At 42.1% G+C, this 15250-nt stretch overlaps 1 protein-coding gene across 5 annotated transcripts in view; it reads right to left on the minus strand.

The window, feature by feature from the left end:
* Positions 1–15250, minus strand: part of tmem94 (transmembrane protein 94) — a 34820-nt gene that overhangs the window by 4218 nt on the left and 15352 nt on the right. For 3 of the 5 annotated variants that reach the window (XM_032501904.1, XM_032501903.1, XM_032501902.1), the window contains 17 exons: positions 14868–14924; positions 13459–13563; positions 11748–11921; positions 11382–11597; positions 10978–11290; positions 9519–9692; positions 8486–8588; positions 8114–8322; positions 7060–7241; positions 5980–6100; positions 4383–4498; positions 3739–3838; positions 3209–3317; positions 1506–1698; positions 907–984; positions 693–778; positions 457–538 (listed from right to left, as the gene is read on the minus strand). In XM_032501904.1, the coding sequence (XP_032357795.1) occupies positions 457–538; positions 693–778; positions 907–984; positions 1506–1698; positions 3209–3317; positions 3739–3838; positions 4383–4498; positions 5980–6100; positions 7060–7241; positions 8114–8322; positions 8486–8588; positions 9519–9692; positions 10978–11290; positions 11382–11597; positions 11748–11921; positions 13459–13563; positions 14868–14924 (2418 nt within the window). The remainder of the gene's footprint in view (positions 1–456; positions 539–692; positions 779–906; positions 985–1505; positions 1699–3208; positions 3318–3738; positions 3839–4382; positions 4499–5979; positions 6101–7059; positions 7242–8113; positions 8323–8485; positions 8589–9518; positions 9693–10977; positions 11291–11381; positions 11598–11747; positions 11922–13458; positions 13564–14867; positions 14925–15250) is intronic. The other 2 variants (XR_004327171.1, XM_032501905.1) reach the window with 2 other exon arrangements.

A 15250-nucleotide genomic window follows, 5' to 3' on the forward strand; every position in this document is an offset into this window, starting at 1 on the left:
TACGGAGCCCCGGAGGTGACATGGAGAGAAAAACAAAAAAAATAAAAATAAAATAAAAACATGTTATGGGGACAAACACTTTTGAGTGAGCTTGACTTTGTTTTGCAAGATCTCGAGTTTTATTTGCAAGATTTTTCTTTCTTTTTCTTTTTCCTCCATGAAAGTCGAGATCGCAAGTTTGAAATTTGAGATCTCAACTTTCCTTATTACTATGCTATTAAATAAAGAAAGAGAGAGAGAGAGAGAGAGAGAGAGAGAGAGAGAGGAGAGAGAGAGAGAGAGAGAGGTTTTGCTCAAGTACCGAGGGGCATCCCTACTAATACCTCAATAACAATGTATTAGAAACATTTTGATTTTCAAAAGTGTGTAAGTATGTTTCTCTAAGCCTAGAAGTAGTTATATAAAGTTCATAGATCAGCAGCAGATTTGAAAGATGTGACTGATATGTGAGCCTACCTTCCTTGGGATTGCATCTAGGTTCTTCCCTGTTGCAACGTTCATGACTGAACTGTCTGGTGGCTTCCCCAGAAATGACACACTGTCAACACAACACAAACTCACATAAAACACATAAGCGTGACATCTTGCAAGGCACAGCAACATTGTAATATGTATAAGTGTCTAGTGTGTGTGTGTGTGTGTGTGTGTGTGTGTGTGTGTGTGTGTGTGTGTGTGTGTGTGTGTGTGTGTACCTTAGCAGTGGACAGCTGAAGCAGGACAGCCAGAGGATGTCAGTGGTGTTCATGGGAGGAGGAAGTTGAGCTAGACAGGCTAAGAACTGCAGAAAAAACAGGGCACTCCCTTTATTTATTTAATACCATAAATATGTGTTAATAACGCATGTGTTTTTACATAAAACGCTAGCCTAGTGCAGCGTAAACATCCACCTGAGGTCTCCTCACTCACCTGAATGATGACCAGACTGAGCTGACACTGGAGCAGGAAAAGGAAGCACTTGCGGATGCCGTAGGTCGTGTGTCGTGCCTAAAACAGATTCACCCAAAGGCAGAATAATTAAAGCGCACCTCTTATGCTTTTGTTTTATTTTTCCATCTTTTGTGTATGTAGTAGATGTATAAAGAACAAAAAAGACTACAATTTTTCTCAACTGTCTAAAAACGGCTCGCCCACATGTCTGTTTGACATTCCTCAATTAGTGATGTCATTAATTGAGAATACCAGCCCTGTTTATCAGATGTTCTGCCTGAGGAGGCACATTCCACTCAGTGGCTTGTTTGAATCTGGTTAACCAATCCCAACAGAGTGGGCCAGCTGACCAATCAGAGCTGACTCAGAAGATGGGCTAAGAGTTCAGACAGAGGAGATGTTGCAATGGGCAGTATGAGAAACAGAATATATTTTTTGTACATCAAAGCATGTGAATTTATTCTAGTAGATGCCCAATAGCACAAATATGGTTCTGAATGGAAGTATAATAGGGGCTCTATAATACATTTGAATACTCTCTCTGACTTAACAAGTGTGTGAGTGCTTGCGTGTCTAACCTGCTCTATGAGCTTGACCATGCTGACACTCTCTCCTTGGTGGAAGGTGACGGAGCAGCCCAGACTGTTGAGCTGTCCGGAGAGCCTCAGAGGAGACAGACCATCAGCGTCTCTGTCGTTAAATCCTCCTCCGGTGGCATAGCCGAACGTCTCCCAAGAACACTGAGAGGGGTACAGAGGGTCCAGAGCGATGCTGTGGAGGCAGTTAGTTCAACATTTACTCATGGGCCAATCTCAATTTACACATGGACCATCTGTCTAGGTAGGTGATAGAACCGAGCCCTGGGTATCCTCTTGAAAATGAAAGCTCAGATGGGCTGATCTGGAATCTTGACCCTTATGAGGTCATACGGGGCAAGATTATCTCCCCTTTCTCTGCTTTGACCACCCAGAAGATTTTGCTCACCCATGAGAGAGAGACATCATGGCTTTCAAATTAGCAAAGTGGCAGTTGGTCAAGGCCCCCCCATCTCTGCTCCTCAAAAGCTACAGACTCAGAAATGGTACATACTAAGGAAAGCTTTTGTGGGACTGGCTCTAGTGGCTGGAATTCTGTAGCAAGGTTGGATTTTGAAAAAAACTTTGGGAAATTTCAGATACAGTATTAGGGGACCACTAAGATCTATATAAAAGAGACTTCAGATACAGTATTAGGGACCACTAAGGTCTATATAAAGAGACTTCAGATACAGTATTAGGGACCACTAAGGTCTAAATAAAAGAGACTTCAGATACAGTATTAGGGGACCACTAAGGTCTATGTAAAAGAGACTTCAGATACAGCCTTAGGGGACCACTAAGGTCTATATAAAAGAGACTTCAGATACAGTATTAGGGACCACTAAGGTCTATATAAAAGAGACTTCAGATACAGTATTAGGGGACCACTAAGGTCTATATAAAGAGACTTCAGATACAGTATTAGGGACCACTAAGGTCTAAATAAAAGAGACTTCAGATACAGTAATAGGGACCACTAAGGTCTATATAAAAGATACTTCAGATACAGTATTAGGGACCACTAAGGTCTATATAAAGAGACTCAGATACAGTATTAGGGGACCACTAAGGTCTATATAAAAGAGACTCCAGATACCGTATTAGGGGACCACTAAGGTCTATATAAAGAGACTTCAGATACAGTATTAGGGACCACTAAGGTCTATATAAAAGAGACTTCAGATACAGTATTAGGGACCACTAAGGTCTATATAAAGAGACTTCAGATACAGTATTAGGGACCACTAAGGTCTATATAAAAGAGACTTCAGATACAGTATTAGGGACCACTAAGGTCTATATAAAAGTATCCAAGGAGCACCATGTCATGGGACCTTTAAAAGAAGACTAAATTGAGTGGGATCCAGTACTTGCTAACGTAAGTGCACTGGACACTTAACATTTGGCCATTTTTCCTTATTATTTCTATTTTTTAACAGTAATTGGTGACTGCACCTAATTCCCTATGTAATCGAATTGTACCTGTAATTGTGTGATCAGTGTTTAATGAGCATAAGTAAGCCACTGACTTCTGTTGATTATCCAAAATGGAAACATTGACAGTTACTGAGATTTGTTATTAAGAATATATATATATGATTTTTTTATTTTATTTGTATTGCAGATCAAACATTAACATTACAAATCAACAGTGGTTGAACCCTAAATACAAATAACACCAATTTACACGTTTAAAAAAGTACCTGAGGTTACTCTGTAGAAACAGGCGGCTGTTGCGGAAATTGGCGGAGCTTCCCAGACAGCAGGTCACCTCCCTGTTCTCCTGCATGATCTTTATCATCTCGCACATGGCTGTAAAGGAGGGAAAAAAACATTAGTATCATTATTACTATCATGTTAGTCTTTCACTGCCAGACTTCCAAAGTGCTGCGAAGGAGGGGCTGGCTAGTCCACACAGCAATCAGGGATGGGAGAAAAAAAACGTGCTCTGGTTTATTGGCATTTCTTTAAACCAATCACAACCGTCTTGGGCGGAGCTAAGCTACGAGTGGAGCCACGGTGCCTCGTCAAATTGCCTCGGGAAGGAACTTGTTTTGGTGGAACATGTGAATGTTTAAAAGTAGTTTTTAGTCGTGCAACAGAGAACTCCTATTGGACCGATAGTCTAGCTAGTTTGTTCTGCAAAAGAGAGGCTTTTGCAGGACATAGGACACTATGAAAAAGAAGTACAAAAAGTGTCCAAAACAAAGTCGGGAGAGTGAAACAAACTCACTGTCAGGGGTGCAGTCAGTGAAGAGTGGCACCAAAAGAGGCACATTATCAATGTTCTTCAGATGAGGACGAACCTGGTGAATGCCACGAGGTAGCTTGGCCTAAGAAAGAGCAGGGACGGAAAAACAGGAACAGTCAAAAATTGTAAAATGAAAACAGTAAAAACAAAACATGTTTAGGCTAAATGTCAATAATTTAAGATCTTTATTAAACAAAATATCAGCAGAACATCTTTCTAATGAATCAGCGGATGTTTGTGTATGTGTGTGCGCATGAATGCGTCTATCTTCATCAGATCTTCTACAAACTTGGTTTCCAGGGTACCCAATGAACTTTGGGGTTGGGAATTTTGAGCAGTTTGGAGAGCGTTGGATATTGGATTTTAATAAACTGTGAATTAAACTAAAAAAATGTTGAAACTGTTGAGAAAAAGAGCTGCAATAACGCTGACCCTTCCGTGTCTACCCTTCACAATAAAAGCACAGCTTAAATTCACTCAGCATTTTGCTGAGAGGAAACTCGATTAAGAAAAAGCTGTCTACCTTTCAAAACAGATGCTGATCCTTCCTCTATTGTAAAAAGAACTGAGCAGTAGCTTCATTGGTTTTATTGAACTACCCATAATACCCTTTTAAATAAAATTACCCTGTTGCAGTCCTCCAAAAAGCTGGGCACGTCGCTGTCTGTGGGCTGGAAACTGGCCAAGTCAGAGTGGGCTTCCTCCTCTGGCAGCAGTGGACCTTCTGCTTCATCCCGGGAATCTGGACCACACAAGAGAGACTCTCAACCACTCGCACTTTTTACAACTAGCTTTCACAGGGTTCAGGGTTGTTAAGACTTAATTTAAAGAAACAGGTATTTGACTGAAACACACACCACACGTAATTAGGAAGTCTACTTAGCAAACATGGAGGGGAGGATTTGGATTTTTCTTTCGGCTCCAGTCTCTGCTCACATCTGATGTGATAGCCAGCTCACTGGACACGGGAATGTCATGATTTGAGAAGATCAGATTTAAAATGCATGTGGGTTTAAAAACTCTCCAGGTATTTATATTTGTATTGAAGAAGATCTCCAAATGGACCAGTGTTTTACCATACTCTACGCTACAGATGCACATAATAACCATGTATTAATTAGTCTATATATATATATATATATATATATATATATATATATATATGCTCCGGTGCCGCAGGAAATTCTGCCGGATGCATCTATTTTCACAGATGTCCGTCTTATTCCATTTTTTTGTGTGAGCGTTATAACCTCCGGTGGATTTATGAGGACTATGGTTAACTGCTCCCCATATCTTATTATTCAAATGTTTTTATTGGGTTTTGACTTGTAAACACACACAAAAAATGTATGTCCCAGTGTTTCCAGCAGAGGCTTAAGACTACTCCACTGATTTAGCACTCCTCTAACATTGTCATACTTATTCCACACATGCTTCTTTCTTGGCAAAACCTAGTGGCTACATTACCAACAATGCAATTTACCTGCCTACAGTTGGTTCTGAGTGTCACTCTCCGAGTTAAGTCGAGTGAAGATGTGAGTTGACCGTGCGAGACTTCTGTAATGTCAATCCAGTAAAAATGGGCCTACTTAATGAAGTTGGTTCACTGCTGGCTTCGCTAAGTTAGTTAGCATCAAACACAACAACGGCTGTCACTGGAGTGGTGGTTTGAGCAAACGTTAGCAATCAAATAACCATACTGTAGATAGCTAAAACGTTTTTGAATTGATTCCCATCTTCTGTTATTGTTTGTAATTATAAAGTTTATTATTTCATGGATTTCACGAATGTCAGTATGACACGTTATGCCGTAAACTGTTCAAACTCTGAGCATGTGCGACTCAAAGCTGCACTCGACTCACATCGGGGAGTGGCACATTTGGGTGCGTTATGCTAGCAGCAACCTCAAGCTGTGATGAGGTGCGAGCTACAAGCTACCCTTAGATTTTTTTAATTTTCAAACTTGTAGTCTTCCCAAAGGCTTGACTTTTTTTTTTTCATGTATGCGGTAGTTCTTCCCCACACCTGTAAACACACTTTGATGTTTGGTGGAGGTTCCCTTTAAGCATTCAAGTCCTGAGTCCACACAAAATATAAACCTTAAAAATCCATTTAAAATACAAATCAAATCTGCAGTCAGTAGAAGCTGCATGTAGCGTATCACTGAAGTAAATTTAATAAAGAATATTAAGCTGAGTTTGTGCATATACGTGTGGTACCTACCTTCATGCAGTGAGCCGTGACCAGGGCTGGATGGAGCTCCATCACAAGGACTGTCTCCGTTTGGAGTCAAAGAGATGTGACAGTTCCAGCCTGTCTCTAAACCCATCTTCTCTGCAAAAACCTGCATAGACACAAAAGTAGCCATGTAACTCAAGCACTCACACTCTTCTGATGTACATTTTGCATTGATTTTTCAACACATCTTATATCTTCTTTGTATTTTCTTTATGCACACATTTATCTATCCTAATATGTTTCATTAATGACTTTTACACCATGTCTGAGGGGTTGCTGAGACATTGTAATGTCTATTCTTTTTTTAAGGATGCAATTTTGTTATTTTTTACTAAGAAAAATAGCTCTACTGCTAACAGTTAATGTAGTTTTTTCTAGCAGTAACTGCAAGATGGGCCCTTGGTGTGTCCCAGACTGTGGACTGGAAACAAATGCATGCTGGGATATACATTATATACATTTATTGGATGACCATGGTGTTGCCAGCAGAGACATAGAGAGACAATAGATAAGAGTCATTAAATTTCCTGAGGAAAGAGTATCATACTCATACGCGTTGTGGCCAAACTAACCAACCAGTAGCGCCCACAGGATTCTATTTCATAGTACACACAAAAAAGCTTCTACGGTGATATGAAGAACATGGTTTATCTGTGTGCCATGTAAACATCATATCCCAAATATTAATTCAAAAAGAGCAATATTCCTGTCCATGTTGACACACATGATTCAAACAACACGCTATCTCCGTCTGTGGGTTTAGCGATACTCAGCGACCAGTTTACTAGCTACGGATCAAGTCATACAAATGAACGCTGTGATTAATGGTGGATGGGTTGTTGGTAAAATAATGTACAGTATATTTAATGAAAAAATTAGCACTGTGAACAAAACAGAGGGCAGAACAGAGCTGCTTTTGGCTGCTGCTCCTGTGCGCATTTACACATTGTTAGCATTAGATGCGTTGCATGTCTCACAGTGCCAACAGGATTACAGCCGCCGGTGCCACTGTAACCAACCAGATACGGTACCACTGAATGCTCATTCAAGCTCATGAGTGTTCACCTTGCTGCGCAGTTCATCCTCCATGGAAAAGTAAACGAACCGGATACAGGCGGTGACGAGGGAATCGATGAGCCGGACGGTGTCCAGCCTCGCCTGGAACTGGGACGATACCATGCCCATGAAGATCTGCCCACTGAGGGCCTGAACACAGTCGTCGCGCTCCACACCCTCACCTATACCCTCTGTAGACATGAAGGGGAAAGATGTTGAAAGGAAAACAGAATGAGAGAAAGTTGTATCATTACTTCAACTATACGTCCTTCTAGGGTTGGATATCCATATTCAATACCAACACTGTGACTTCAATACCAATAGGCCATTGTTCAGGAACTTCAATAGTTCCTGAACAATGCTTTTTTTAATACTAATTACTGTTAATTTTGTCACCTATTTTAATTTAGTCTTGTGCCAAATGTCCTTGTTAGTTTTAGACATATTTAGTCATTCACTTGTTTTAGTCGACTAAAAGTCTCGTCATTTTAGTCTAGTTTTAGTTAAAAGAGAACTCAAGGTATCTTAGTCAAAAAAAAAAAGCAGTCGCGGTGCTGCTGACGTTACACTTCCTCTGAGACGAGCAGGCACAAGATGGTGCTTTCTATGCCCTGGGGCCTGACTGACAGGCTGAGGTTGCAAGGCAAGGCTACTTACTTTCTACAGCGCCTTTCAGCAACTCAAAGAGCTTTACATGAAACATTAAAGAGCAATTAAAAAACGGTCATGATGAAAATAAACACAGGCTAAAATATAATAGTATATAAATACAAGAATAAAAGTTACAGTGAGTAAGAAATGAATAACTTTTCTAATTAATAGGTTGTAGGGACAGGTTTGGGAGGAGAGAGGGAGGGATTTATTTTTATTTTTAAAAACATAATGATAGGTTTGGAATTATTTTTACAACTGAAATCATTTTTTGTAATTACAGAGGGAAAGTACCGAAATAATATCATTGTGTACCAAGAACCAAATTCCAGGTACCGATATTGGGACTAGTATTGGTTCAGATGCGAAAGGTACCCAACCCTACCTACGTCCCTCTGTCAATAAGTCGTACCATCGGAGCTCCAGCTGTTCCTGCAGGAGTTGTGTTTGATGGGGGTGGTGGAGGGCAGCTCCACTCCGGAGAAGAGGCAGGGACCACAGGTCAGCTCCACACACTTCCCATTCAGTTGGCTGGACAAGGATACCTGCATGGGCTTGTACGCAAATGCAGAGCAGTAGCCTGACAGACAGGCACGCTGGTAGAAATCCAGAACCTTCTTTCTGTAACAGGCAAAGGGACGGGTTAAACAAACAATGGGTGAAAGATGGGAAAGACTAGAAATATGGATGATATTGGCTTGTGATGAATATTGTGAACTCTTTTTTTATCCTTTATGTTTGACTTTTGACTGAGATTTACAGCAGAGTAAAAATGACACTGCACCTGTCTGAGCCTGAGAGGGGATAGATATCAGTTCCATCCCAGAAGTCAGTGCAGGACTCCAGGATAAGGTCGGCCGAGCCATGCGACAGCATCTGGACGTTATCTGCAACAGAAAGGTCAGAGGGTCATGACTCACAGAGTGAATAATATTAGCAATGAGACAAAAAAACTAATTCCCTTTTTAACTTACTCTGCTATTTGGGCAAAGTGAAGAGAAAGGGAAAGGACAATTAACATAGTGAAATGCAACAAATACATTTAAGAAAAAAAAAGGGCTTTCTGGTATTTTTCAAAGGCGGTTTTTGCTGCTTTTTAAAAGGGGTTGCGACCTTGCGAAACAACGGCATTCAAGCCATGCTTTTACTCCCCCAGCGTGCCGCGGCGGTCCCGAAGGGTTTCATGAAGGCTCTCCGCTCCGAAAGATCGGCCCGGTTTTCCACGGGGCGTTAAACAGCAGTTTACAAAAAAAAATCCCCCCTATGTTCACGTTCCCTTTCAAAAACCACGGACACAAAAGATTCACTTTAAAATTTAAAAACATAATAACTCAAGATCCTTCTTATAAGGACAAGGCCTGAAAAGAGAACGCAGGAGTGCTTAGAGTAGAAGGTATGTTCCGATCAGTATCTTAGTATCTGTATTTGCTCAGATAATAGAGCTGCACACCGTTTTTATTGTTTGCCTAAAAATAACCAGGTAAACAAAGTGACTAAAATATGTCTTAGGCTTGATTCACTTAACTTAGTGCAGCAAATGAGTCTTCTTTCTCGAGTTCCCCGCTGGACAACCAAAGCTAAACGTAGTGATGCCCCTTGCGCTCAATAGTCAATCTTTGATTTTCTTCTCGTGTTTACCGATGTCGGCTCCAGGGAATAACGGCCGTGGCGTGGTGCGTGGCTCAGCCGGAAAGCAGCACAGACACGCCCAGTGGAAAATCAGGGTTAGCTTTTATCATTTCATTAAAAACGAAATAAAACGAACCAGACTAGTGGGACAGAAACCTAAGTAGGTTGAAGTGTGTGTGTGGACTCACTGGAGGAAGAGTCTCGTACAAACAAGGAGATAAGGTGGGAGATGGGAGGCTGGCGTTTGGTGAAGTAATGAAGGCGGCGGGAAGTGAACTCCTTTGTTTTTTCTCCTGATGGCAGTTGGTACAGAGCCAAGTGGTTCTCCTGTTTAAACAGCTCCCTCGCACCAGGAGTGAACCCTGAGAGAGAGAGACAACACACACACACACACACACACACACACACACACACACACACACACACACACAGTTGTTGTCTAATAGATTTGAAAAAGTAATGCAATCTAGTACTGAAAACCTATATTTCTTCACACAACACAGAACACAAAGTTCTGTTGATAAAAAACATTTTTAAGGATGTACATCCATTTTAGTTGGACTCTAGTTAGGCTCAGTAATCCCACTGAACAATAATCGGTTTACCACAATTTACAGGTTTTACATCAAGGAAAGCCCTTTTATTTATTACCTTTCAGACCAGCAAAGACATTTTTGCACCCAAGTGACTTACAAAAATAACTATGATTCTCTTGAGGTTTTGCCAGGTGAAATACTTCTATACTACATTCGAGTAGGGGTGCATGATATATCAACTCAATATCGTTATCGCAATATATCAAAAGTATGCAATATTTAGTTGATTTTGTGGAGCGCTGCGTCCCGTCTGTTGGCTGTGTGGCCAGTTGTTGTGCCACTAGTATATGTTAGAGACATTTCTTTTTATATATATTTACACTATCCAACCAGTACATGTCCTGTTCTCGTTATTTATTTATATACTTATTTATACTGTCCAACCAGTGCATGTCCTGTTCTCTTTATTTATCTATTTATACTGTCCAACCAGTACAACATGAACTGTTCTCTTTATTTTTTATTCAAAATTAATATAGATATCGCAATATCACAATTTGTCAATAACGTGCAACGCTACATTCCAGAACAACAATGCAACAGCTTGTGGGCATTCTCTTACTTACTCATTAACACCACATAGGGGTAGAGATTTCCTCACAGTGCTCAGACAGTCCTCTTAAAGTGGACCAACAAAAAAAGGACTTCACATTATCAGTACACCTGAAAGAGGACTCAGTTCTCAGAGCGTGCAGCAAACTCTCTTCCGTGCTTCTGCACACTATGCACACATGATTTTTACAGTGTGTTCTGGGGACAGGCAGCTAGCAGATAGTGAGGAGATGTTTTTTACAGTGTGATCTGGGTACAGGCAGCTAGCAGATAGTGAGATGTTTTTTACAGTGTGATCTGGGGACAGGCAGCTAGCAGATAGTGAGGAGATGTTTTTTACAGTGTGATCTGGGGACAGGCAGCTAGCAGATAGTGAGGAGATGTTTGCTGTATGTGACAAAAAATGTTGTATCCTAAAAAACGCGTGACATCGCTTAGAGCACCTCTAACTAGATGCAAGAGCAGCCCAAAAAGAACCCCACCATCATTGCATGCTCACCGATGAGCCTGGAGAGCTCACAGAGCCCCCAGGGGACGCAGACGGGCAGCACGCTGCCGTGGCTCTCCTGCAGAGCCAGGTTGGACAGGTGGTCAGAGAAGCGGCAGAGCTGCTGGGTGACGCTGGCGTTACAGAGGTTCAGCATGATGTTGAGGCCCAGAGGCTTGAGGGACGGCAGGTGGCACTGCCAGGAGAGGTTGTCAAACTGGATGCTGGCTGGGTTCTGCTGGTCCTGCGACAGGCTCAGCATCTCCAGGTGGTAGTCGCACACAAAGTCATCGGCCTCTGCTTCCGGGCAGCCCATTGAAAAGTCCTGGAGACATACAGGAAAGAAATAACACAATTTTCACTTTTGTTTTTATAACCATGTCATACAGTTGATAGGTTTCAGCTCCAGCTTTTACCTGGGCCTGGTCATCCTCTCCCCCCTCGACGTCATGGCTGAAGCTCACGTTGGATCCCGAGTGGTGTTTGGTGCGAGTGTGTGCAGGCTGGCCGGTGCGGCGCTGCCGGAATGTGTCAGACGAGCGAACAGTGTCATGTGACGTCTCACTGGGCTCCGGCCCGTCCCCCAGACGGGGTTCTGCTGGTAGACAGAGCAGAGCCTCCGCCTCCTGGGCCTGTGCAGCAGTCACGAGGAGTCAGGGATGGATACAATAATGTGCATCGTCAGGTAAAGGAATCTTGAATTTCAGTCAGTTTTTGACTAAAAATAAAACCATCAGGCTGCAACACTGTAGAAAAAGAAAAGAAAACACACATATACACACCTCATCCCTGTCGTCATCTGTCTCCATTCGGCAGTAGGAGCTGACAGACAGGTCGTCTCGGAGATCATCCTGGCTGTTGTGAGGTGGCTCCACTCGTCCACTGAAGAACAGTACAGTCTCTGGACTGGGGTTAGGCCATGACAGGATACCCTGCTTGTCTACACAACACAGCACCTACATACACACCAAAGATTTAAAGCTCACACATGAAATAGTTTCTAATGCAAGTACAAAGATAGTTGGTATATTAATTGTTTGTCATTTAAAACTATGCAGCTCCTTTGCAGCTAACTATGCAGCTGTGGCTCAGTGGTAGAGCGGTTGGAAGGTTGGTGGTTCGATCCCCGCCCCTGCAGTCATTGTCGAAGTGTCCTTGGGCAAGACACTGAACCCCGAGTTGCCCCCGATGCTGCACATTGGAGCGTGAATGTGTGTGAGTGTTTATGAGCAGGTGGCACCTTGTACGGCAGCCCCGGCCACAGTGTGTGAATGGTGAATGTTTCCTGTAGATGTAAAAGCGCTTTGAGCAGTTGTTAAGACTGGAAAAGCGCTATATAAATACAGCACATTTACATTTACATTTAAAGGAATATGACACCGTTTGTTGAAATAGGGTTATTCAGAGTCACTTCAGAGCCGTTTCTGGTTTTAAAACGGCTGTAGATATCCTTTCCATAATGTTTTCAGACGTGTCCTATGTGGGGAAAAGTACTTGCAGCATGAAATCAAGCAGAGGACAAAGGATGATTATTTTTGACTGATTTCTAACAGTGTTTGTCTGGCTGCACTGGAATCAGATACACCAGATGCTCCTGTTTCTTAAAAGGAATATGCCACCATTTGTTAAAATAGGGTTATTCACCTGAGGAGATGTTTTTTACAGTGTGTTCAGTGGACAGGCAGCTAGCAGATAGTGAGGAGATGTTTTACAGTGTGTTCTGGGGACAGGCAGCTAGCAGATAGTGAGGAGATGTTTTACAGTGTGTTCTGGGGACAGGCAGCTAGCAGATAGTGAGGAGATGTTTTTAACAGTGTGTTCAGGGGACAGGCAGCTAGCAGATAGTGAGGAGATGTTTGCTGTATGTGACACAAAATGTTGTAGCCTAAAAAACGTGTGACCACTTAGAGCACCTCTAACTCTTGCGTTGTCTTCCATTCAACCATGCATCGTCCTCCCGGGTCAAAACTAAAAATGTACTCTCTTTTGGCGCTTTTTTCAATGTCATTGGCACTTTGACGTTTAACGCATCTTTTCACTAACATGTATGAACACCACTTACACCAACGTGTAAGTGTAACATTTACATATACACACATTTTGGAACTTATGGTCAATAAACCTAATTTATAGGAAAGTATACTTTATCAATGAGTTACAAAGCAGATATTGTGAATTTTTTTAGACTCATATTAAAAGGAAGGATAATCACAGAATGGCATTTTTTCAGATGCTAAAAAATTTAACAAAACCCACAAAATTCAATGAAAGTAGAGATTGTTGTTGTACTTGCAAAGCGCATTTTATGGAATCCTCCGTTATTTTTGGGTAATCAAAATAGGTAGTTGAAAAGAAACCCATATTTCTGATATAGACATTTAGACAACAGGTCAAATTTGACGCAAAGACAACACAATGATTAAGTAATGGGAAATAATTGCAATTGAAAACTGCCATTAGATATCTGTCCCCTATCTTCCCCATAATACTCACAGTGACAGATCCTAGAGTGTGTAAAAGGCTGGAAGTATAACAGAGTGTCTGAGACTCTCCCTTCAGGACGCCAACCAGGTGTCTCCACACACAGCGCAGCAACTCCTACACACACACACACACACACACACACACACACACACACACACACACACACACACACACACACATTTTCTATTACGTACTAGAAGACAGAAATGTGTGCCAAGACATTCAAATGATGAAAATAAAATTCAAAAGGTAAAAGTTGAAAGGTCCCATGGCATGAAAGATTCCCTTAATGAGTTTTTTTTAACATTAACATGAGTTCCCCCAGTCTGCCTCTGGCCCCCCAGTGGCTAGAAATGGTGATAGGTGTAAACCGAGCCCTGGGTATCCTGCTCTGCCTTTGAGAAAATGAAAGCTCAGATGAGCCGATCTGGAATCTTGCCCCTTATGAGTCTTCCCCAAACCCCCCCCCCCCCCTCCACCCCCACTCCCCTTTCCCCAAAAGCCAATCCCCGGGTTGCCCTTCATTGCCTCTCGGTCCTCTGCTCAGCAGCTCCAAATGAAAACCAAAATAATTCACCATACTAGCAACAGTAGTATGGTGAGAATATCCAAAAATATTTTCATTATTACACCAAAAGGAGATAAGGAAGGGGAACTAGGAGATGAAACCGTAGAGAACTACCGCCATAGGGCCATATTGGGGTTGATTTCCAGACATGCAGTGCAGACAGACAAGCAGAGGTAAAAGATCAGGCGCAGATTCAAGTCCATCCCAGATTATCTTCCCTATATCTAACACTTATGCTCTGTATTCATTTAGAGCTCTCATAAAGACAGATTGGTGGTAATCTACTTCTGACTTTTCCTTTGAGCACTAAGCCCGGCAACAATGGAGGACAATGATTAGGTTTGGTCAGGAACTGTGAGAGGTCGTGGGATTAGAAGTGGTACCCATGAGGTGAGAAAATGATCTTAAAGAAGACAGGGCTGACTGTTGAGACAACATGTCAAAGACGACTGGAGACCTCTGAGCGTAACATCTAGAGGTGCTCGGTCAAGACATGTTGACAGATAATCCACAGATAAAATTGTGCGAGATGAATAAAACAAAAATGGAAAGCAAAGCAAATGGCTTGTATTGAAGCAAAACAAAGAAAAGGTTATGAATATGCATGAAAAATCAGAGAGGTGGTCAGATCAGAAGATGTCCGTGAAGATTTCCATGGCAAAGAAATCAAAAGATGTAATGGAGATTGAGGGTGACAGGGTGGAGGGGGGAGGGTAGCGAGGGCTGTACACGGGAGTTCCAAAGCGGGAGTTGCAAAGGGCGAGGACAGCAAGCGAGTGAAGACAGGCGGGTTCAGGTGGGAGAGCCAAGCGAGTGGAGGAGGGGAGAGCGAGACAGCGAGAGGTTGTACCTGGGAGGAAACCACTTCGGTGTAGCTGCTTAGAGTGTCCTCAGAGAACTTAGCAAGCTGGAGCAAGAGAAGAGTCTAGTTAAAACACAGAGGGAGGCTTTCGCTGTCTCTCCTCTGTGTGCGTGTTAGAGTCAGACTCGTATGGGTTTCGGGATCTCTATCATTATTTTTGAATAGCCAGCATGGAAAACATATGAAACAGCATCACGTGTAGTCAGTAAACCAAAAACATTCTGTTCTTTTGTTTTGTACTCAAGCACCAAAACACTGTAAAAACTACTGGCAATAGTTGACCACTGACTGATTGTAGTATTTCTAAATGTTAACACTGTGTAACATTTATAGGTAATGTTTAACATGCAATTCTTTATCACAGTGTTTCA

Source organism: Etheostoma spectabile, chromosome 21 (genome assembly GCF_008692095.1).
Source record: "Etheostoma spectabile isolate EspeVRDwgs_2016 chromosome 21, UIUC_Espe_1.0, whole genome shotgun sequence".
Lineage (NCBI taxonomy): Eukaryota > Metazoa > Chordata > Actinopteri > Perciformes > Percidae > Etheostoma > Etheostoma spectabile.